Raw genomic sequence first — 25,589 nt, forward strand, 5'->3', positions numbered from 1 at the left:
GAGGTGCTTATAAAATCACCTCTCTCTGTGCAACCTGGAAGAGGCCGAACTTCCTCAGCTCTACGGAAGTTTATTCTGCCTGAGCAGATGCCCAGGCCAGTCTTGGAGGGATGGGGCATCCACAAACACAGCTGGACTGAACGCTGCGACCAGTGCCTGGGCACCCACCAATCCTCCCAGAAGTCAGGTTGAGAGATGTTCCTGCATTGGGCCCAAGATTGAGTTATCAGGCATGGAGTAGGGGGTCTACAACCTCATTTAAATCAGGAAAGTGTTTCTGGCCTTCTGGTTTCCCATTTTAGAAGGGGATTTGAGAAGTGGGAAGGGTATATTCCATGGGAAAACTGGGCTGTGATCGTGGCAATCTGCTCTTCAGTTTCAGGCTGAGATCTGGGTAAATACATGTCCAGAACACCTTTCAACAGGGCTTAAAGGATTCAAAGAAAGTCAAATCCCTTCGTAGTTTTGGCCAAAATGTGATTATGAACCTTTTCTCAGACTTGACTCCTTGGGTCCAAAGCCTGGGGACTGACCAGAGCTGCATGGGGGTGGACATGAGGTACAGAGGGCAGGAAAGGGCCAAGAGCCCAGCACTGATGACTAAGAAGGGCGAGGGCGCTGTAGTGGTGAACATGTGTTGGGGAAGGGTGCTTCTCTGCAGGAGGAAAAGGTGGAATCTTCTTGTTTCAAGAGCCAAAGAAGTGGAAATACCTAAGAAGCCTTAGTTCTTCTCTCCAGTTTGGAGGTAAGCCCCTTGGGACATACCCTTTGACTAAGAGTCAAGCTGAAGGCTTACAATTTACTGTCTAAGAGAAGGAGTTTCTAGGGTTGTGCCGTTTGGTGAAAGGGGAGAGGGACTGGAAAGGGGACTAAGGCTTCTAGGATGGGAACCAGCAAAGTCTACAGTGAATCAGTGTCCATGCCCCACAGTGCAGCCAGCCAGGAGATGGAGGAGCCGGAAGGAAGCCGCCCGAGAGAGCAGAGCGCTGGGCAGCTGAGGAGGTGCTACCGTCACAAAGAGGTATCTCAGATAGTTCAGTTACGAGTTTCCAAGGAAACTTTACAGACCCCTTTCTTGCTAGAAAGAGGGCGGGAACCTGCTTCAGAGACCAGACCCTTACCTATAAAAATAACATATACATTCACTGGGAATATATTCTACAGCTAAGGAGATTACAAAGACTGCAAGAGATGTTATTATAAAAGTCTGCTGCGTTTATCCTATCACCACAAGTTAATGGCAGTTCTCAATCTGGTCACGGACGCAGAGTGCAACTCTGCCCCGAGAATTTCCTTCTCTTTTTCTTCATTTATTTTGACACAAAATAAAACAAAACAAAACCCAGAAGAGTTAAAAGCACTGTAGCTGCGGTGAGTCTATTGTTCTCTCAATCCAACTGTCTTCCGCTCCTAAGCGAGGATGAACACGGGGCTGCAGCTCACTCTTAGCAAAAATAAGCTTCATCTCTTGCAGCTGTTGGTTTTGATTGTGTTCTCGCCAGCATTCCATGGAGAAAGAGTTCCCAGTTGGTTCCGGTCTCTAGCTCCTTTCAGGAGTGAAAAGGAGCTCGCGGGGAAGGCTCTTCATTCCAGTTCTTAGAGAAAATCAAGCTCCAAAGCCTGGTGGAGGGACACCAGGTCTCCGTGGTTTGTGATCCTCCAGAAGGGCATGTTGTGCTGGAAGGGGGAGGAGGGAGGGGAACTGGTTAACCCAACTTCTTTTGGGAGCTTATATTTACCCACACCCCTTCCTTCACAGACCTCTCCCCAAAGTACTTGGTAGCCCTCCTTACTCCTGCCCACCTCATAAGACTGTCATACGGATCAAGTAAGTCATGTGTATAGGGACATATGTATACTACAAGACACTTACAGATGGGAGAGATTTTTATTAGGTTTCAGTGATAACTCTGCTTTTATGAGACAGACTTGTTCTAGCTACTATGTACGATCCTCAGGATCAAATAAAATGACCCATGTAAGAAATCAGTATTAATATGGTATTATTTTCTTATGGATAGTCTATTTTCTATAAGGTTCAGAGCTGCAAAGCCCAAATCTTGTCCATGACCAAGATGAAGAACAGAGAGATCTAGAAAATAATAATCCCACTATATTATGTGATCAGAGTTATGTCCAGAATACTGTGTGCCATTCTGGAAGCCATATTTTAAAGAAGGGCTTTGAAAAACATGAGTGTTGGAAACCATGTTCTATAAAGCTGACGGAAATTACCTTTACTAATCATTTTGTTCAGACTGGTTGCAAGTTACCTGGAATACTGAAAGTCCTAGAACACAGTTCTTTTGGCATGTAACTCAGTGCTTTTTCAAGCCTGCTGCTCACACATAATATTTAAAAGGCCTTGAATATACTGAAGAGGAAGCAGACTTGTTATGTCGTGCTCAGAAGTGCCAGATTAGGACCAGGATACAAAACAGAAATTTTAGTTCAATGGAAGGAGGAACATCCTAAGAGCCTGGATGACCCCACAGTGGAGCAGGATACCTGGGAAGCAGTCTCCTCACCCTTCGGTATATTCAAGCAAGGACTAGAAAGTCTTCTGTCACAGAGGGTGCAGAAAAGATCCCTCGGAGGGAGGAGACTGAGATCTAAGGCATTTTCCAATGGGTGTACTCTGTGGCAGATGACTAGAAGCATGCGCTTAGAGACACAAAGTCTGATAATGACTTGAGTTGTTCTTCTATCTCCCCCACTCACTTCTTCTTCAGACCAAGAAGCACTGATGTCTACATCCACTAGTGTCTTCCCCAGAGGGCCACAAGCACTTTAGAATTAAAGCTGGAAAGCCTGGAGAAGTCTGAATGATTGGCCTTTAGTAGTAAAGTCTCACGCTCTTGAGAAAGCACTGACCTCTAAGATGAAGATGGAAGATGGGGCCCACGTCAGGTTTAATGATTGGCGTCCTTGTAGCAGGGCTCAAAGATTTTAAGATTTTAGAGTGGCAGGGAGGAGAGAGAAGGGGAGGATCTAACAACTTACAGGGAAAACTCTGCATGGGGAAAACAATGACCCTCTTTCTTTTTTTTAAAAGAAAAATAGGAGAGGAATAGGAGGAAGAGAAAACACTGTAAATGCACAATAGATGACTACGATTTCTGAGTTTTACCATTCTTCTAACTGCTCAATGTACTCCCGTATGGACTATTTACTTTGCCATGTTACCTGTTTGGCTGCGATTTCTTCATCTCGTCCATCTCCAATCACTACGTATGTGACTTTCTTTCCAAACCTTGACACAATTCTCTCGAAGCAGCTCTCTTTACCTGATGAGAAAAAGAAATTTCCTATTGGGACATTCCTCCCTTTCTTTTTTTCAATACCAAAGAAAAGGGCTGCTGCTAGGTTCACCTGCCTGTGCTTAGACAGAATCAGGGCAGCCCATGTGGTCTGCTTGGTGGGGAGCAGGGGTGGTAGCTAGGGATCCAACAGGCCCTCTGCCCAAAGAATGTGAAATTGTGCCATTCACACAACAGACTTTCTAGGCACTGTGCTCTCTAGGTTATTTTAACTTTCACACTGAGGGTGAAGTACCTCAGATCTTAGTGTGGGATGTTTCTATAAACACCATATGAGAGCTGTGCACACTCCCTCCCTCTTCCACAGCTCCTGTACTTTACAATATACAAAGCAGTTTCAAAGTGTTTGTTCACTTAATTCTCAAAATAATCCGGTGAGACGGGTCCCATCCCCTATTCTGATAGATGGAAATGGACCCAAAGGATTAGTGACTTGCCCCAGATCACAAACAAGCTAGTAGCTAGACTCTGAGCCTCTGACTCCAGAGTCTAGGCTCTGGTCATTGTGCCATGACGAAAGGTCGATTTTTTTTTTTTTGCGGTAAGCGGGCCCCTCACTGCTGTGGCCTCTCCCGTTGCGGAGCACAGGCTCCGGACGCGCAGGCTCAGCGGCCATGGCTCACGGGCCCAGCCGCTCCGTGGCATGTGGGATCTTCCCAGACCGGGCCACGAACCCGTGTCCCCTGCATCGGCAGGCAGACTCTCAACCACTGCGCCACCAGGGAAGCCCGAAAGGACGATTTCTGAGGGGAAACCATTAGTGTAAGAAAAAGAAGTGGAAGTCCCCAATTTCCGGTTAGTAATTAGGAAAAAAACAGCCATTTCCTTCCAACTCTACATTTCCCAGAAACAGTCCTAGTCCTGGGCCTTATGTCTTTCAAGAGGGGAGGAGTCTCAGAGTACCAATGAATATGGCAGCAATATTTGTCACATCTGGAATTTCCTATTATACTGTGTAACTGCAACTGAGGTCCTGTATCAGTGACATTAACCTTGGGAAATGGGTGATTTAAATCCACTGCAGACAGCTCTTAGAAACATGGTCATGAATCAAAATTCAAATGCTACCTGGTACCAACACCTAAACGTGCACACGTAATACTGCTGTGGCAAAGACAATGTACTTGCATAAGTAAATAAAAAGAAAATTATCTCTCTTGCTCTTCCTTCACCATCTCATATTTTATTAAAACTGCTTCTGCCACCTTCTTCAGTTAAGCAAGGCGCTAACTCTGCTTCCTTTTTATATCCTGCTGCATTAACTTTCTCATCCTATCTTCTTGCCAGATTCAGTGACTTAGCACCAGGGTACCTGTGTGAATAAGAAAAAGGCGCGGGCTTCCCTGGTGGCGCAGTGGTTGAGAGTCCGCCTGCCGATGCAGGGGACGCGGGTTCGTGCCCCGGTCCGGGAGGACCCCACATGCCGCAGAGCGGCTGGGCCCGTGAGCCATGGCCGCTGAGTCTGCGCTCTGCAGCGGGAAAGGCCACAACAGTGAGAGGCCCGCCTACCGGAAAAAAAAAAAAAAGAAAAAAGAAAAAGGTGTCTCTTCCTCAAGGCACTTGAATGCCATCTGCTGGAAAACTCTTGTAATAAATATGCAAATATAGAAATACACAAATCTAAGATGACTACATCATATCTGACAAGAATCTTTACACCCATACTCAGAAGTCCTGATTAGTACATCTAAGCAACTGCAAGTCTTTGACATGCCTAGCCCAGGTAGCACCTCAAACCTGGACCAGACACTAGTCCACTTGGGGCTTCAGTCTCCCACTCTTAATACAAGGCTTGGCTTAGATGCACTTAGGTCCCTTTCAGTGCTACCATTTTATAACAGCATTGTCACACCTTATGTTCATATCAAGCATTCAATCCATGTTTGCTAAGTAAATACATTTTAATTTCACAAATGATTAAGGGGATGGCTCTACTCTATGCCTTGAGCCCCAATTTAAACATTAAATAATTCAACTAATAATGAGTTCTTAACACGTTCTTATTAAGTGTTAAAGAGTTATTTGTCTAATTCCATTCCAACCATTAGGTCCTTACCTAAGCCAACCTCTGCCAGACCCACAGTCTAATTTATGATTTATAGAAAAAGCTTCTACGTCGGTAGGATTTTAGAAATTTCCCCTAAGACCCAACAAAGGGAATGTCTCTTATTTAGAAGACAGGGACATAGAGATGTTTTCATTGTCCTGGCCTTCAATGATCAAGGACGAAATACAATTAAGAATGTTTCTCTAAAAGGATTAAGGGTGAGTTATTAACAGCTCAGGGTAAAGAAGTAGCCATATGAAAAAATAATTCCAATACAGTTGGTAAATACACTGCTTCCATTTTACACTTTCAAAATAATCCTAGAGATGAGCTTTCCTGTTCAGGAGGATAAAACCAATGACTAGTCAGCCTACCAAATGTCAAGCGATAGAAGCTGTCACTGCAAGACCAACCAAGCCTTTGGAGAAGATGAGGTTCTTGGGTTTCCTCTATCAGAAAGACTTCTGGGCTTCCCTGGTGGCACAGTGGTTAAGAATACGCCTGCCAATGCAGGGGACACGGGTTCGAGCCCTGGCCCGGGAAGATCCCACATGCCGCAGAGCAACTAAGCCCGTGCATCACAACTATTGAGCCTGTGTTCTAGAGCCTGTGCGCCACAACTACTGAAGCCCGTGAGCCACAACTACTGAAGCCCGTGCACCTAGAGCCCATGCTCCGCAACAAAGAGTAGCCCTCACTTGCTACAACTAGAGAAAGCCCGCACACAGCAACGAAGACCAACGCAGCCAAAAATAATTAATTTAAGAAAAGAAAGACTTCTGACATTTTCAGAAATGATTTTGAGAATCCTCTTCAATGTCACAGAGTGTCCATTAAGAGAACTGCAATTCTGAAACCATTTCAGAGGAACCGAACAAACATTTCCTCTCCCTGCTCTCATCTCATAGTTCTGTAGAGGAAAGCCTCAAGCCTCTCACTGTGGTTACCATGGTGCCAGGTACCACTGTAGCTCTGCTAATTAGCTCTGGACAAAATTGAGAAAATCACCAAATAAGCACACTTACTGTCAGAAGGAATAAAATCATGTCCATTAGTTTGATGAGCCTCTGAGTGCCAGGATGCAGTATCAAGCACTACAGAAATCTACCTTTCAGGTGTGGGAAGGTTAGCGAGTGCTCTGAGTTCTTACAAAATGCACAGTAAAGCAGGGGCAGCAGCAGCAAAATCTGAAGGGGGGTTACAGATGTATCTCTCCCATCAAAGCCCTTGTAAATAAAATAATTCAACCAAACAAAAAAAGAACAATAAAAAATAAAGGCCTATATAGCTACCACCAACCCAGCTTTATCACATCTTAACACTTTAGAGTTGCTTTAGATAAAAAAATATAAAAATGAGATCGTACAGATTTATTTGAAGTTTTCTATTTACCCCTACTGGATGACATTCTTCCTCCTCCTTTCTCTCCCTGAGCGTGTATCCATAAACAATGTATGGCTATTATTGTGAACGTTTTTTACCTTTATATAAATTATATACTGTACATACCATTTGTAATGTGTTTTTTGTGTTCAGCATTGTTTTTAATACTAATCTTTAGGGATATATGTAGTTTTAGTTCATTCACCTTTTTTTTAAAAAAATTAATTAATTTATTTTTAGCTGCATTGGGTCTTCGTTGCTGCACGCGGGCTTTCTCTAGTTGCGGTGAGCAGGGGCTACTCTTCAGTGCAGTGTGCAGGCTTCTCATTGCAGTGGCTTCTCTTGTTGTGGAGCATGGGCTCTAGATGCGCGGGCTTCAGTAGTTGTGGCGCACGGGCTTAGCTGCTCCGCGGCATGTGGGATCTTCCCAGACCAGGGCTCGATCCTGTGTCCCCTGCGTTGGCAGGTGGATTCTTAACAACTGCACCACTAGGGAAGCCCCACAGTTCATTCACTTTTCGCTGCTATACAGTATTCCATTGTTTGACTATTTTCTGTTCATAGACAGGTTCATGTGCAGTTTCTAATTATTTTCTACTATGAACAAGGCTGCATCAAAAAAAAAAAAATCCTTGCACATACCTCCTTGTGCAAATGAGAATAAACTCAAGGGAAGGAGTTGGCATATTTCAAGCTTTGCAGGTCATATGATCTCTGTTGCAATTATTCAACTCTGCTACTGTAGTGTGAAAGCAGCTATGGAAATGATTACACATGGCTCTGTTTCAATAAAAATTTCCAAAAACAGGCAGTGGGCAGAATTTGGTACGTGGGTTGTAGTCTGAGACCCCTGCTCTCGAGTATAAATATCTAAAAGTAGAATGCTTGGTCATAGGGTTATGCACATCTCAAACTTTACTAAACATTGACAAACTGTCTTCCAGAAAGTTATATCCATTTTCAATCCACTAGCAGAGTAAGCTCTCACTTCCTTGACAAAGTTTGGCGCTGTCAGACTTAAATTTTTGTCAATCTAACAGACGAGAAAGGCATTACATTTTAATTTGCATTTCCTTAATTTGCAGATCCTTAATTGGTGAGGTTAAAAAACTTTTCATATACGTTTACTAACAATTTGGGTTACCTTTTCTGCAAATTGGCTGCTCCAGGGTTTTTGCCTACTTTTTAAAATTATGTTGTCTGTTGCTTATTGATCTGCAGGAGTTCTTTATAGATTCTGTATACTAATCAACAATTAAAAGTATTGCAAGTATCTTCTCCCAGTCTGTGATTTGTCTTGTCACTTTATGTCATCTTTCACTGTATATAAAATTAAAAGCTTCACAGAATCAAAATGATCATTCTCTTCTGTTTTTTTTTTTTAAGTACTATTTTTGGGGTCTCTTAAATGAGATCCCTCCCTACCTTAAGGTCATACAGATACTCTTCTATTTTCTCTTCTAAAAATTAACGTTTTGCTTTTCATGGTAAATTTTTTATCCACCTGGAATTTATTTTTGCAAATAGCATAAAGAAGGAATACAGAATCTGCTTTCTTCCCCCGTATGGATAACCCAATTATCTGAGCACCACTGACTGAAGGTAAGTTCCATGAGGACAGAGGATTTTGTCCCTGCTATATTCTGAGTGCCTTGGCAATGCCTGACATTTTTTAATCTAGCAGATAACTACAACTTATCTGCAAATGAGGACTGTCTCCTTGGCTGCAATAGGGAAGTAGGGTCTGGAGGGGTAAGGAGATAGCTGTCATAGTCCTCTTTCCCCGGACCACGTACAGCACATAAGATTAGAGTGACACATTCTGCTGTCTTCTCAGCCGAACAAGTTGGTTTTATATAAATCTGGTGCCAATTCACTAATCAATTCAGCAAATATTTATGGAGTACTTACTATCTCATGTACTTAGAACTGAATACATTTTTAGGGGATAAAAAATATCTTCACATACACAGTCTCATTCGATTTTCAAAACCTCTCTGGTAGTTTTTCATCTTATATGAGAAAACTGAGGCTCAGGAGATACACTAATTTCCCTAAAAGCTAATAAGCGGGGCAGTTAGGACTCTATCCTAGTCCTTAGCTTTTTGTTTTTGTTTTTCCTTTTCAAAAAAGTACGGTAAAAAAACACATAACATAAAATTTACCATCCTAAACATTTAAAAATATACATTTCAATAATATTAAGTATGCTCACACTGTTGTACAATAATTCTCCATAACTTTTCATCTTACAAAACTGGAATTCTATACCCATTAAGCAACAATTCCCTATTTCCCCTCTCCCCAAGCTCCTATTAACTACCATTCTATTTTCTGCTTCTATGAATCTGACTACTCTAGGCACCTTATACATGAGTGGAAACATACAGTATTTGTCTTTCTGTGATTGGCTTACTTCACTTAGTATAATGTCTTCAAGGTTCATACATGTAGTAAGCATACGACAGGATTTCCTTCCTTTTTAAGGTTGACTAATATCCCGCTGTATGTATATACCACATTTTGTTTATCTATTCATTTGATGGACAGTTGGGTTGCTTCCACCTCTTGGCTGCTATGAATAATGCTGCTATGAACATAGGTGTGCAAATACTTCTTTGAGATCTGCTTCGGATTCTTTTGGATATATACCCAGCAGTGGGATTGCTGGATCATGTGATAGTTCTATTTTTAATTTTTGAGGAACCGCCACACCGTTTTCCACAGCAGCTGCACCATTTTACAATCCCACCAGAAGTGCACAAGGGTTCCAAATTCTCCACATCCTTGCCGACACTTGTTATTTTGTTTTTTGGGTTTTTTTTGACAGCAGCTATCCTGACGAGTGTGAGGGGTTTAACCATTTTAAAGTATATATCTTAGTCCTTGATTTTTAACCCAGGGCTTTCTTGATTGTACTACATTACAGTGCACTCTCTGTGAAAGAGGAATTTGAAACGAGGAATAGTGGATTTCTAAACTAGATATTATGTTCTTTCAAATATTATAAAAGAAAAGAGCATGATAAATTTTAAGTCCAACAGACCTGGATTCGAATCCTGTTTATGTAGCTTACTAGCTATGAAGTCTTGAGCAAACTACATAACTGATAAGCCTGAACTGCCCCATCAGTAATGTCAGGAGAAGAATGCTGTGAGGATTATAGATACATGTATATGTAAAGTGTCTAACTGAGCAACTGGTAAATAATAAGCACATCCTAAGTAGCAAGTATTATTGAAAGGCTAGTGACAAGAAACAGAATTGAACCCGTACCAATTTTGGTAGCACTGTAGATGTTTTCAATAGGAAATATTTCTCCTAGCCCATATAGGAGAACCTTGGCCAGAGCTGGAACCAGTTGGGTTGTAGTGATCAGAACATTCACACAATTCTTTCTGGAAGTGAGAAAGAGGGAAAAGAAAAGAAAAAGGTGAAATCAAACCAACCTGCGAACAAGAATTCAAATGGATCTTCTCTCTAGGACCTGCTTGTGAAAAATTAACCTCAAAATGCCTGGCATGGTATCTGTTCAGTGCCAATGTCCACTTTTTGCTCTAATTATCTCAGGTTTATTTATTTTCCCAATTAAAGGACAGAGACTTTTGTGGTGGACGCAGAGCAGCAACTGGATTCTTGCCTCACTTCCTTCTGACCAGTCTAGCTCACTGCATTGTTAGCAAACCCCACCAACCCACGGCACTGATACCACACTCCAGAAAACACAACGAGGCTTTCAGTTACAGCGCCATTTCATCTGAATGAGATATGACTGAAGTCCTCTCTGCTCATCACACCATGGCAACATAAATTTCAGAATACATATTATTTTCACAAGTCCTTTACCTTCACAGATATCCACCCCTTGGTGTCAGTTTTACTGTTTAGTAGGCTGTGAATCTGGAATTCTTGTTTCGAGGGAGGGACGAATAAGGGTATGTATTTATTTCCCATTCTAAGCTTCAAGCTCAAATCTCCTTAATCTGCTTAATGTACCCTTTTTCTTTTCTTTTTTCAAGTTATTTATTTTTGGCTGCGCTGGGTCTTCGTTGCCGTGCGCGGGCTTTCTCTAGTTGCAGCGAGCGGGGGCTACTCTTCCTTGAGTGTGCAGGCCTCTCATTGTGGTGGCTTCTCTTGTTGCGGAGCACAGGCTCTAGGCGCACAGGCTTCAGTAGTTGTGGCTCACGGGCTCCAGAGCGCAGGCTCAGTAGTTGTGGCGCAAGGGCTTGGTTGCTCCGCGGCACGTGGGATCTTCCCAGACCAGGGTTGGAACCCGTGTCCCCTGCATTGGCAGGCGGATTCTTAACCACTGCACCACCAGGGAAGTCCCTGTACTCTTCTTCTTTTGAATCCCGCCTTCCTGAGTAGGTTTTGCTACATTTCTCTGGCGCTTCCTACACTTAGGATGTTTGTGATATAGCTCCTACATGTATTCTTTGATGTCACCAGGCCCACCCACGTTCTGGGTTGGAGATTCTGGGTTACTGAGTATAATTTAGTGAGCAAAAAGTAAGAGAAAAGGAAAAAGCTTTCAAAGCTCTTCGGTGTGCTTTTAGAGTAAAATGACCTTGCCTCCCACCTAACCGAATACTTCCCTGCATCATTTGAACTCTTCTCACCCCTGTCCCACAGTCTGTTTTAGGGAATGGCCTATCCTGGACTAGGGTGGAAGAAAGCGTCTCTCTGAGAGGATGAAAACTAAAATTATTATTTCCATACCTGGACTGGATGAGAAGTAAGGACTTCAATGCAGTTCCTAACCAGGAATCTGTTAAAACTTCAATTTCTGCTCTTAGTCTCTGCAGTGCTTCCTTTCTCTGGGGACTGAGGAGCCCTTTGGGAATAAAAGTAGACAGATTCGTCATTTGACAACATCCTTGCTGGCACAGAGAAAGCGACTTCTATATTCAATTTGGAAATAGTGTGAGTTACTGAGATATTCTACTGAGCTAACACATCTCTCTCCTTGATAAAACCCTAGCCTACTCAAAATGCCTTTTTTACTTTCTTCACCAGAATATTTTGCGGGGGGAGGGGGGAGGTGCATAATCACGACAACAAAATCAGCTGATGGAAACGCTGTGATTAGGCTCTGGCAGAGGCTCTTTCATCACCAACCGGTAACGTAATTTGCAGACCAGTGGACCATACTTTGAGTAGCACTGCTTTAGATGTGACACCAAGAACCAAAGGGGGAAAAATTACAGATGGAGAGTCCACAGCATTTCCGATCTCTTTCTAAAGAAACCGAGGCCCACAGAGGAAAGGGACTGCCTGAGAATACACAGCAAGTTAGTGGCTTTTGGTCTCAGAAATCTTCCCACTATCATACACTGCTCCCACAGTGACTGCTCTCACCCACTTCAGAACACATCAACCTGAGATCCCAGGCCGAATCACCAGCTTTCTGAATGTCATTTATTTGTACTGTACTTCTGAAACAACTCCAGCTGATAAGAGACTAAAACACTTCTTTATTAAAGATCAGATGATTAAGCACAAAACAAAAAACAATTCATCTGATGGGAGCACGTTACCTGACACTTGAGTTACAATATTCAAATGATAAACCTGGCTCTGAATTTTCTGCAGTGAAGGTAAAAAGAGAAATTCTGCATTCTATTACCAACACTCCATAAAAACAGAAGTCATTTCTATGAGTAGAACTGTGTATAATTTGTTTTCAGTCTGATGGTTTTTCACAATGCAAGCCTAGAATTAGATGACTCTCAAAATTTCTGATAAAACAAAACAAAAACCAAACAAGTATCTATACGTCATGTATGACATATACATAAGCACGCGTATGTCATATATCATGTGGCACTTTTGTTAATTCGTATTTTACAAAATACAGGTGGATATTACTCTTACTATGTTCCCCACGGTGGGCTCAGGGGATTCTCACAGAGGGTTATATATCACTTTCTTCAGGAAACCACATCCAGACACTCACTGGGCAGAGAAAGGACCAGAGACTTAGGTTGTATATGAAAATGAACAAAAGAAAGGCTAATGTCTGTGAGAGAGAAAGAGCAAAAAGACTTGGTTACCAAAATAAAAAGTACTGGCTCTGAATCATGAAGAAAAAAAAGCAGTAAAGAGAGGGATCTGAAAAAAGTAAATAAATTAGATTCCCAAAAGCCCAGACGCCTCTGATTTTTTCTGGTATTGGAGCACTGTAACACGAATGCCCCAAACTGATCTTTGAAGCCCTATTTTTACTTTCTGCCCCACACTGTAGCAGTGGTATGGTAGGTAGGAGGGCTCTCTTGACCTGAGGTAATAGACTTCTAGGCAGTCTATGGAATCCCTGAAACTTCACGCAACATTTTGTGCAGATGGAGGTGGTTGAGGGTGATGGTTCACAGTTTTCAATATTTTCTCACAAGGGTATATCACTAAAAAAGGAATTGCATGAATGTAAAGTGCAGTGGACCAAGAGTTCGGGATTCCAGTTGTGGTATGGGCACTAATTTGCTATGTGACCCGACCTTGTTACCCTCATGATGGACCATCAATTTTCTCAAGTGCAAAATGAAGGATTTAGATTAGTTCCCTAATGTCACTTCTAATTTGAACAATCTATGGCTAATTAATTAATTCCAAATAATAGAATTTTAGGCATAATGGCACCTGACATTTGAGATATATCTGGGCAGAAAGAATTTCCAAGGTCCTTCAAATCACAATGCACGGATACTGCCCACCTATCATCCTGGACCTAGTTTTCCATCCACTATAAATCTGGTTGCTAGTTCCACCTGACTTGTCCCGATGGCTATATAAATCTGTTCAAAAATATGGCAACCTATTAAATATTACTGATAGTAGTTGTTTGCGAAGTTATACCAAGAGAAGTCCATGAGAAATGCAGAGCTTCCTCCCCAGAGGGTTTCAATCAAACCTGTTTTTTAAATACAGAGTTAAAATGTTACTGTGGCACAAATTCATAAGTCAGGGAGCCCTAAGGAAACCCTGGAAAAGAAAACAGGAAATCAGAACAAAACAGAAAATTAGCTGGTTGTATGCCACACTTACCAGCCACATTGCTTTTATGCTTATCATAGATTTCTCTCACTTTTCGGTAACGGAAAGCTAGTTTCCTCATCCAGTCCACACCTCCCTGGACGCCCACAGAGGAACCATGGCTGCCACTACCTCCTGAGCCACTGAAACCATCTGTTGAGAAACTGTAGTTGCTGTAGAGAGAGAGGATGATGAAAATTAAAATCTACACTGCATGGAATTTTTGGTTGAATGCCACCTCGGATTGATTCTCTGTCCTATTCCAGGCATCTGACAGCAGCAAGGCTTTGAGAATCTTCTTTCTTAATCTCTGTATGTCAGAGTCTATCTTTTCATCAGTCCTCCATCTCATCCCTATTACTTCTATCAAAGAAAGGATGGAAAGGGAGAGCAAGAGAGGCAAGACTAATTCAAGCACCAGCATCCCCTAGAGGTTGGCTTCAGACAGACCCTCTTTTCATTAATGACAGAAAATACCTTACAGTGAAAAAAACCCGGAATACAAAACTTTTGTGTATACACCCACCCACAGACACACACACAATGATTGCAACTATGTAAAAAGGAGAAACGTGAAAAAATAATGGAAGGAACTAACCCCAAATTCTAATAATAGTTAGAAAATGGGAATGTTTTCCTTCAGTGATCTTTTTTTTTTTTTTTTTTTTTGTGGTACGCGGGCCTCTCACTGTTGTGGCCTCTCCCGTTGCGGAGAACAGGCTCCAGACGCGCAGGCCCAGCGGCCATGGCTCACGGGCCCAGCCGCTCCGTGGCATGTGGGATCCTCCCGGACTGGGGCATGAACCCGTGTCCCCTGCATCGGCAGGCGGACTCCCAACCACTGCACCACCAGGGAAGCCCTCCTTCAGTGATCTTTTGGCTCGTTTAATAAGTTCATGGGTCACATATAAAATATGTCCACAAATTCTTTAACACTCCTCTAACTTTGCTCCCTGTAGGTATGGACTGTATTTGAACGTAAACAGAATGTGGTGGAAGTGATGGTGTTGGACTTTAGAGACCAGGCTTCTCTTACAGCACTTGCTCTAAAAGAAGTCAGCTGTCACAGGAGAATACTCATGCTGCCCCATGAAGAGGCACATAGTGAGGACTGAGGCCTCCTCCTATCAGCCACACATGGAAGCAGGTCCTCCAGCTCCAACCAAGCCTTCAGATGATTTAGCTTCAGCTACCTTGACTTCAATCTCAGAGACCCTGATTCAGAACTACCCAGCTAAGTCACTTTCAAGTTCCTGACCTACAGAAGCTATGAGATGATAACTGGTAACTGTTTTAAGCTACTAAATTTGGGGGTAATTTGTTACACAGCAATAGACAACTATTATAGCTAAACAGGTTGGGAGGGATTAATACTTCCTAAGTCAAGATTTCCAAATGACTGACAGAATTAGAGACAACTTGGTTCAATCAGAAGTCAAAATAGAGTTCAGTGTAAAATTCTATATTTAAGAAAATAAAGCTGCCAAGACAGAAGATTGGTAATTACTAGTTAGCCATATGCATAAGAGAAAAAAAAAATACTAGGGTTCAGAGTGGACTGTAAACTGCTTCAGACCAGGCTTTTTCCTAAGGTGAGTAAAATCTCTTAAGACTGGTACCCTCCAAGGCTGTGGAAGACACAGCATACATGACTGAATCTGCTCCAGAAGTGAAACCTTTCTATCCTTCTTGGCACCAAAGGGTTACGTCCTTACTAAGTGATATGTCCAGTTCTGCTCTAGATTTGAGAATTCACAGAGGAAACAATTTTAGGGTAGACACATGGAAAAACTTTTTGCCTATGAAAAGGGATAAACATTAAAACAAATTAACATGAAAAGATGTGACAACTTTTTTTCTAAAGGTCTTTAAATGTAAGGTAGATAAAATTTTTGGATTATTCTTAGCTACGACTACTGAGCTAGAAGACAGTAGCCAAGAGAGAAAGGAGGAGACCGGGCAAGCATTTTGCCACTGAGACCTCCTTGGTTTAGCGTTCACTGTGATATTAATGTTTAAGATTGTCTTCCATAGGGTCACTCCTGACACCATCAGACCCCCCACAATTAACTTCCTTGGTGAAATCCCTGATGCTTATTTGTATCTAAAACCAATCAATCTGGAAGCACACTTTTCCCGACTGAAAATCTGGCCAAAGAGAAACTAGTATATCCTTTACTTTGGAATGCTTTTTTCTCATTCCATCATGCTACCCATTCATCAAGGTCATAGTTAAATTCTACTGTGCTGAGAAGGCCACTCCAATGTCGGCACCACGTACTCCCCACACCCATCAGAATTACTTTCTATTCTGTGTTCCATCACATTTTCTATTGTCACCTTCTCACACTACATGCCCTCGTTAACTACGTTTGTTTCTATCTCCTCTAATAGACTGTGAGCTCTTTTAGGGCTGTGTCTTATTCATCTTTGTTTTCCTCTGCACCTAGACAGTGTCTTATGCCTAACAGGTGTACTGATGTTTAAGACATCATTGTTTTTATCACCTCAAGTCTTGGCCATTGTCATCAGAAGCCACATCTTCCACATGCACCTGGTCACACTCCTGTTAAAAGACAAAACCACACATTATTTCAGTCCAGGGAGTAGAAGTGCTATTACCACCACAATATATTGTAAAAATATCACAAACAATGGCGAGGTGATGAAATACCTTATGGTCTCCTATGTGTGGAGGATCACTCTCACCCCCCTTTCTGTTCAACTTCTTTTAAGGCCTAATTTACATTCCTCAGTCTTCATGAAATCTTCCTTAACCATCCCAACCCTCAGTTATGCTCTTATCTCAATAGTTCATTCTTCCAACAGTCCATGGGTATAAACACAAGCTCCCTTACACTGTCAGGTGTGCCTATGTCCTACACTAGACTGTAAGTCCTATTACATTGTAGGCCCCTTATGGCACGACCATGCCTTACATCTCCTTTGTACCCCTCTAGTCTAGTCCAGTGCCCTTATATAGCATGTACTCAATACATTTTTGCAGATGAAACAGATGCTGGTAGAGTGCGTGTCGTATCAAAACTGAGAATGACTGAAACAGAAATTTGCAAATTCAAACTTAGGAATTAGAAGAGGTCATCTAAGTCAATCTCCTCATATTCTAAAAGTGAGGTAAAACAATTTGCCCAAGGTCATAAAACTAGTGAGTGGCAGAAAGAAACTAGAAGGAGCCTGGGTCTTCTAATCTGAATCCAAGGTTCTTTTCTTTAAGCCCACACTACTACTGACATAAAACGCCACCCACTGCCTAACTGACAGATTCATTCCTCTGACACCACCTAGGGTGGTGCCGTGATGTCCACCTGCATCAGAATCCTCTGGGGAAGATTTTTAAAAATGCATATTTTTGAACAGAATTTCTGTGAGTGAAGTCCTAGAATCTTCATTTTTAACAAGCTCCCCAGGTGATTCTTATGCCCCCTGAAGTTGAGAACCACTGACCTGGGGGGCAGGAACACATTCAGGTCAAATTCTTCACAGAACTTTCAGTCCTGAGTGAGGACTATGTCTAGAAAATCATTACAAATACAATTTGGCAACAATTACTGGCACATAGTAGGTTTTCAATAAATGTTTGCTGAATAAAACTATAATGTCCCAACTTATCAACATGTGAAGTTGAGGGAAGATTAAAGCACTGTGGAGCTTACACAAAAGTGTTGGAGTTTAGAGCCCTATTAATTTAATTTGTTGGAGAATTGTCTGTTGAGTAGAACTAGACTGTATTTTAAAAGAAAGAGGATTACTTCATGTTCATTTTACTTTAAAATTTAAAAAACTAGGTAATATATGTAGTACACAGTTCAAAATTCAAAAGGACATTAAGTGACAAGTCTGCTCCTTCCCACCTCTGTGTTCCAGCGACACATTCCCGTCCTGAGATAGAACAACTGTTACTAGTTTGTTGTGTACGGTAACTGCTTAACTGAGGCCCAGAATGGGGAGATAACTTTCCTAACTTGGTACTCGCAGTCTGGTCTCCTGATTCCCAGTCCTGTGCTCTTTCCACTACACGATGTTCACCTCAAAGATGAACTCAAATGTCAAAACCAAAAAAATTAACCAAGAAGCTCTCAGTGTTTCCTGGTTTCCCTCCACCTAACTATAAAATGATCTGACATCAAGGCTAACCTATACATGGACAATAAGCACGTATAAAATACAATGAGTTAGAGTAGCCATCTACAGATCTGACAAATCAAGAGGCTATCTTTTAAGAAGGTAAAACTGAAAAACATTCAAGAGTACAAATAATCAAAGCCACCTTCTATATGTTATTTAATATAGCTGAATAAATTGGAAGGTTGGTTTATATATCAGTGTTTTGCCTGATGGGGTGGCACTTCCCCTAGAGCTAGATCACTTCCAAATAGGCTAACAAAAATCAAGTTTTTGAGCCAATAAAACTGAAGCCCAGAACTAAGACTGTGGTGACCTAACCAAGGCACTATTTCTTCAAGACTATGTGCACCCAAGTGCCGAGCTGGCCTCTCCATACCTACCCTGTCTAACCACATTTCCTCTAAATACAAAAAGCACAGGCTCAATAAATAGTTATTGAACAAAGTGTTTCACTGAAGTGCAGAAACAATTTTAAATGCTTACCTCTAAGTCATTGAAAAATAGATGCGTGTCAGCCACTTCAAAAATCATTTCTTCCATTGTTAAACCTGAGCCAATCACTACTGTTGGGTCCTGAAAGACAATAAGAGAATAATTTGCTTGACTTGGCACTCACAGCATTGGTTCTTATCTTTAAATGATTCAAAATAGTTTGGGTCAAGGCCAAAACAACACTGGCCCACAACAGTGCTTCTCACTATTACTGATGCAATTTCATTCAGTTATAAGAATCTGGTATTGTGCAAAGTTAAACATTTCAGGACTTTAGGACTTTAGTTTCTAGAAAACTTAACCCACTTTAAAAAAAAATTTTTTTCAAAGAAATTCCGTTTCAGGAGAAATTCTAACTATCACTGAAATATTGCTCTTATAACACCCATTATCGTCCCCCCGCCCAACCTCACACATACAGTACAATACCAGAAGTCAGCAATCTGACAATCTCAACAACGAGGAAATCAGTAAAGAAATATTTGCAGGAAAACCAATGCACGTAGCTTTAAAATGAACTATCAGACCTTCCCTTAGAGGCAGTGCTCTTATTTTATATAGTCTCATTACCAGACTTGTTATATAGTATATGAGCTTATGTCAGCTTGCCAGTCTAGATACTAAAAGCCTATGGGAAAGTACTTCTAACAGAAACATTGGTGACAATAAGAAATAATTGGGAGCAGTAAAAGTAGGAAAGCAAAGGAGGCTGATATTTTTATAAAATGTATTCATAGAAACTAAAAAATAGGAGCCTGGAGGTAATTTAGTACAGAAATATACACCCACTACCTCAAAAACAGCTCATCCCTCTATCAAAACTGATGTTAATACTGATGACTAAAGTTAAATTCTGCTTGGTATATTTCATTTAAGAAGGTATATAATCTATTTTATTTTATTTTAAGGTTTTTAAAAAAGATTAATTAATTTAGACTGTGCCGGGTCTTAGTTGTGGCATGCGGGCTTCTTAGTTGCAGCATGCGGACTCTTCAGTTGCGGCATGCGGACTCTTCAGTTGCGGCAGGCGTGCAGGATCTAGTTCCCCAACCAGGGATTGAACCCGGGCCCCCTGCATTGGGAGCGTGGAGTCTTACCCACTGGACCACCAGGGAAGTTCCTAAGGGGGTATATAATCTATTTTAGAAAGATATTTTATATTTTAAATGTACAGATCTGGTATATTCTCAGCTAAATGGAATGCTCAGTTTGGGCTGTTATATGTGACATAGGGATAACAGACGAGTCTTTGGAGTAGATAATCCTGAGACTCCACTCTGTTTTGAGCCTCAGTTCCGTACTTAGTCTTTGCAAAATACTGCTCTCCAACAACTTCAGCTTTCAGTACTGGTCCCAGGTCTAGTCTCTACCTTTATCATCAGCTCTGCCTGACCATGTAGTCTGCCTGGTATAAGCCATTGGGTGAAGCTTTATGTGAAAGGTGAAAGGTCAACAGGGTAAGATGGAGATAACAGAGACAGTGATTTTGGTTACCTGCACACAGTCAGGAGAGGGACAGTTACAACAAAGGAAGAAAGACTCAAATTACCTTTCCATACTTCTGGGCATAGGATCCAGTAAGAAGGGAGTGGAAGATGATGATGGTTTCATCTAAGTCCCACAGAAATACCCGCTGAGTGAGGAAAATATTTTAAAAAATGAGTGAGCATCTTTTTTAATCATAATGGAATGAGACAAGAAATCAATAACAGAAGGAAAACTGGAAAATTCACACATCTGTGAAAATTAAACAATAATCTTAAGCAACCAATGGATAAAAAAGAAATAAGTGAAATTAGAAAATACCTTGAGATGAATGAAAACCAAAAACAACATACTGAAATTTATGGGATGCTGTGAAAACAATGCTAAGAAGGAAATTTATAGCTCCAAACGCGTACCTTAAAAAAGAAGATCTCAATCAAAAACCAAACTGCACAATTTAAGTTGCCAGAAAAAGCCAGTAGAAGGAAGGAAATAATAAAGGTTAGAAGAGATAGATAAAGCAGAGGGTAGGAAAAAAATAGAGAAAATCAACAAAACCAAAAGTCGGTTCTTTGAAGAGGTCTACAAAATTGACAACTTTTAGCTAGACTGGCTAAGAAAAAAGAGAGAAGACATAAATTACTAAAATCAGAAATAAAAGTGGGACATTATTACCAATTTTACAGAAATAAAAAGGATTATAAGAAAATACTGTGAAGAGTTATACACCAACAAATAATCTAGATGAAATGAACAAACTCCTAGAAATTCACAATGTGCCAAAACTGACTCAAAAAGAAATAGAAAATCTGAACAGATCTTTAACTGGAGGAGGTTGAATCAATAATAAAAAACATCCCAAGAAAGAAAAGCCCAGGACCAGATGGCTTCACTGCTGAATTCTACCAAACACTTAAAGAAGAATTAACACCAATCCTTAAGATCTTCCCAAAAAATTGAAGAGGAGGGAACACTTCCTAACTCACTCTATGAAGCCAGCATTACCCTGATACTGAAGACAAAGACACTGCAAGAAAACTGCAGACCAATTCTCCTATGAACAGTGATGCAAAAACCTCAACAAAATAGTGGCAAACAATATTCAGCAGCGTATTTAAAGAATTATAAATCATGACCAAGTGGGATTTATTGCCAGAATGCAAGAACGGTTCAACATAGAAAAATCAATATAATATACTGCATTAACAGAATAGAGGAAAAAACCCACGTGGTCATCTCAATTGATGCAGAAAAAGCATTTGACAAAATTCAACACACTTTCATGATAAAAACACTCAATAAACTAGCAACTTCCTCACCATGATAAAGGACGTATATGAAAAACCTACAGCTAATATCATACTCAATGGTGGAAAATAGAAAGCGTTACCCCTGAGATTAGGAATAAGAGTATGCCTGTTTTCACCACTTCTATTCAAATGGTACTGGAAATTCTAGCCAGAATAAACTGGCAAGGAGAGGGGAAAAAAGGTACCCAAACTGGAAAGGAAAAAGTAAAATTACCTCTGTTCACAGATGACATGATCTTATACATAGAAAACCCTTAAGAATCCACAAAAAATCGTTGAGAGCTAATAAATGAATTCAGAAATCAGCTGTATTTCTATAAGCTTGCAATGAATAATTCTAAGAGGAACTTAAAACACAACAGCATCAAAAATAATAAAATATTTAGGAATGAATTTAACTAACAGTTCAGGACTTGTACACTGAAAACTATAAAACATCACTGAAGGAAATCAAAGAGGACACACCTAAATAAATGTAAAGACATTCCATGTTCATGAATATAAGACTTAATATTGTTAAGATGACAATACTACCCAATGTGATCTACAAATACAATGGAATCCCTATCAAAATCCCAACAGTGTTTTTTAAGGAAACAGAAAAACTAATCCTAAAATTTGTATGAAATCTCAAGGGACCCTGAAGAGCCAAAATAATCTTGAAAAAGAACAAAGTTGGAAGACTCACACTTCCTGATTTCAAAACTTACTACAAAGCCACAGTAATCAAAACAGTGTGGTACTAGCATAAGGATAGATATACAGACCAATGGAATAGATGAGAGAGCCCAGAAATAAATGCTTTTATATATATATATATATATATATATATATATATATATATATATATATATAAGCTCAATTGATTTTTTTTTTTTGCCAAGGATACCAAGACCATTCAATGGGGAAAGGAAACTGTTTCCAAAACAAGGTCCTGGGAAAACTGAATATCCATGTGCAAAAGAATGAAATTAGATCCCTACTTCACACTATGTACAAAAATTAACTCAATATGGATCAAAGACCTAAATTTAAGAGCCGAAACAATAAAATGCTTCGAAGAAAACATGGTTGAATATCTTCATAATCTTGTTTCCTTAAATATAACACCAAAAGCACAAGCAATAAAAGAAAAATAGAACTTTATCAGAATTTAAAACCTTTAAGCATCAAAGGATACTATCAAGAGTGAAAAGACAATCTGTAGAAAATATCTGCACGTCATATATCTGATAAGGGATTAATATCTAGAATATAAAGAATTCCTAACATTCAACAACAAAACAACAAACAACCCAATTTAAAAATGGGCCACGGATTTGGACATTACTTCAAATAAAACAGACAAATGGCCAATACACACATGAAAAGATATTCAACATTATTAATCATGAAGGAAATGCAAATCAAAACCACAACGAGACACCACTTCACACCCATTAGGATGGATTATGCAAAAAATGGGAAATAACTGGAACCCTGGTACATTGCTGGTAGGAATGTAAAATGGTGTAGTCATCTGGAAAACATTTTGGTGGCTCCTCAAAAAGCTGAACATAGAACTACCATATGATCCCGCAATTCTACTCCTACATTTATACTTTTTCAAATAATTGAAAAGAGGGACTCAAAGAGATACCTGTACAGCAGTGTTATAGCAGCATTATTCACAATAGCTCAAAGGTGAAGAAACCCCAAGCGTTCTTCACAGATGAAAATGGATAAACAAAATGTGCTATATATACACAATGGAATTATTCAGCCATAAAAAGGAATGAAGTTCTGATATATGCTACAGCATGGATGAACCTTGAAAACATTATGCTAAGTGAAGTAAGCCTGACACAAAAGGATAGATTTTGTATGATTCCACTTATATGAACTATCTAGAATAGGCAAATTTATAGTGACAGAAAGTAGAACAGAGGTTACCAGGGACTAATAGGAGGGGAGAATAGGGAATTATTGCTTAATGGGTGCAGAGTTTTTGTTTGGATCATGAAAAACTTCTGGAAACAGATAGCAGTGACAAACAACACTGTGAATGTACTTAAAATTGCACACTTAAAAAATGGTAAATTTTATATTATATATACCTTACCACAATTTAAAAAATGAGTGAGTCCTCCGTTTTTTCCAAGAAATATATCAGGTCTTTAGATTTTCTTTCTTTCTCCTCCTGCCCTCCCCGCTGCCCCCAGTAACAAAAGGGAAGAGAGGTTTCAAACATAGCCTCAATTTACCTATGTCTTCTGAACACCTGTCAATGGACTCATTTTTAAATATGGCTTTTCCCTCCCATTAAATGATCACATTATAGAAAAATTGAAGAAAGAAAACAAAAGGATTAATATCAAAACTCCATTATTATTAGAATTTTGTATGACTTTCTAGTCTTTTAATAATGAAGCCAAATGTATGCCCATAATAAATTCCTATAGTGTTTAAACTACAGAATAAGTGAGAGCCAATCTCATTAATAAGTTACCAGATCTGGTTGCATGTTTCACAGAAACTTGGCCTAAAGCACTTCAGTTCTCTCATTTTACTTTGAGATTTTAAAATGGAGAACAGTATATTACTGGTGACACCCTCTGCTTTCTGAATATGATGCATTATTCTTTCTGTTCTCCTCTGGAATACAGAAAACAGTTTGTTCTTTCCCTTAAAAAGTGACCTGGCCACCTAAATTCAAAAAAGCTTTTTCAGTGCTCTTGGTGAAAAGGATCTGAAAGTGATATGGTAAGATATGGGCATAGAGTAATGTGTTTTTACATTTCTCTTTTCACTTGGCCAATTCATTTTCTCTTGCTCAGGAATTATAGGGTATACAACACAGAACCACATAATCTCATGAGTTTCAGATATATATTTGATAAATTTAAGAAATGAGAAAAAAAAAGGTTGCAACTCAAATGAGTTTCTTCCCATACTTCTAATTCACTGTCCTGGGAAGAGCTGGCATCAGCTTTCCTCTTGCCCCGGTTCTTGCCAGTCATGTTTTTCCTGGACTGGTCATCAGCATCTTTACTTGGTGTAGTCTGGGTCAAAGATGGGCTTGTAGAAGGGTCTCCTGGAAAGGAAAAGTGAGACACCGGTATTGCCAGTGTAGTCACAGGCTATAAGAACCAGAGCAGAATGGTCAGCAGGTTCTCTGCCCTTAAGAATCATGTTGCAGGGATAAAGGCTGGAATACCAAACTTTACTTAAGCAATTTGGAAATGTAGACCAAACATCATGAAGAGAGTTATAACTAGAATTTATATGCCTTCCTCCCAATGGAAGAACACATCTATAAGTCATTTTGCCAAAAAAAAAAAAAAAAAATTAAACCTGAACCTGATCAAGCTTCTAGATCAGGGTTTCTCAACTTGGCACAATTGACCTTTTTAGACCAGATAATTTTTGTTGTGAAGGGACGTCCTGTGCATTGTAGGATGTTTGGTTAAGCAGCATTCTTGGCCTCTACCCACTATATGCCAGTAGCACCCCCTTCCCAGTGTGACAACCAAAAATGGGTCCATACATTGCCAAATATCCCTGGGGGATATTTGGAGGCATGGGGGTGGAGGCAGGGGGCACAGAACCACCTCTAGCTGAAAGACCACTGCTCTAGATCCATTTACCACTTTAAATAAAATATAGAAGGCAGTGGGCTGTGGTAAGCTACCCTCTAAGGTTATAACTGGCGAAATTTCGACTGAGAAATGGTATGGGACAAACAATCTATTGATTGTTTCTTCAACAAATAAATTACAATCGGAAATAAAAAGGGATAGGGGAATTTATAGGTTAAAACAAAATATCCACCAATCACAATGTATGGACCTTACTTGGATCTTATTTTAAACAAACTGTAAAGAGAAAAGCAAAACTACTAACATTTATGAGAAAACTAGAAATATGAATACCCTTTGGTATTTTATGTTATTAAGGAATTATTGTTGAATATTTAAGATGGGATAATGGCATTGTGGTTATGTTATCAAGCATTATAAATAAATATGATACCTGGCATTTGAGAAGGGAATTGGATGAAGTAAAGTTGAAACAAGATTGCCTATGAGTTGTTAATTGCTGAAGTTGGATGACAGATATATAAGGGTTCATTATACCATTCTGACAACTTCTGCCACTGTTTGAAACTCTCCATTATTAAAAAGTTAAAATTGTTATGAAGAACAAAGATATTTAGAGAAATGAATTCAAAACTAAGGCATCAACACATGTAATGATTTCAAAGTTATGTACGTTCAAAGCAGCAACCATTTGTATGTCTTTATCTAGAAGACCAGTAGAGGCAAGATGCACAGACAACTGCATTAGTTGATGTAGACCACTGTTTTTAAAAATGCATCAGTGTTAACGATAAACAGT

At 40.0% G+C, this 25,589-nt stretch overlaps 1 protein-coding gene across 3 annotated transcripts in view; it reads right to left on the reverse strand.

The window, feature by feature from the left end:
• Positions 1-974: 974 nt before the first annotated feature.
• Positions 975-25,589, reverse strand: part of EYA3 (EYA transcriptional coactivator and phosphatase 3) — a 64,254-nt gene continuing 39,639 nt past the window's right edge. Inside the window, exons 9-17 of one of the 3 annotated variants that reach the window (XM_065890782.1) lie at positions 24,146-24,285; positions 19,967-20,050; positions 18,409-18,498; positions 16,287-16,345; positions 13,792-13,952; positions 11,470-11,584; positions 10,027-10,148; positions 3,187-3,287; positions 975-1,677 (exon numbers count right to left, since the gene is read on the reverse strand). In XM_065890782.1, the coding sequence (XP_065746854.1) occupies positions 1,597-1,677; positions 3,187-3,287; positions 10,027-10,148; positions 11,470-11,584; positions 13,792-13,952; positions 16,287-16,345; positions 18,409-18,498; positions 19,967-20,050; positions 24,146-24,285 (953 nt within the window). In that variant the 3' untranslated portion in view covers positions 975-1,596. The remainder of the gene's footprint in view (positions 1,678-3,186; positions 3,288-10,026; positions 10,149-11,469; positions 11,585-13,791; positions 13,953-16,286; positions 16,346-18,408; positions 18,499-19,966; positions 20,051-24,145; positions 24,286-25,589) is intronic. The other 2 variants (XM_065890789.1, XM_065890794.1) reach the window with 2 other exon arrangements.

This window comes from Phocoena phocoena, chromosome 1 (genome assembly GCF_963924675.1).
Source record: "Phocoena phocoena chromosome 1, mPhoPho1.1, whole genome shotgun sequence".
Lineage (NCBI taxonomy): Eukaryota > Metazoa > Chordata > Mammalia > Artiodactyla > Phocoenidae > Phocoena > Phocoena phocoena.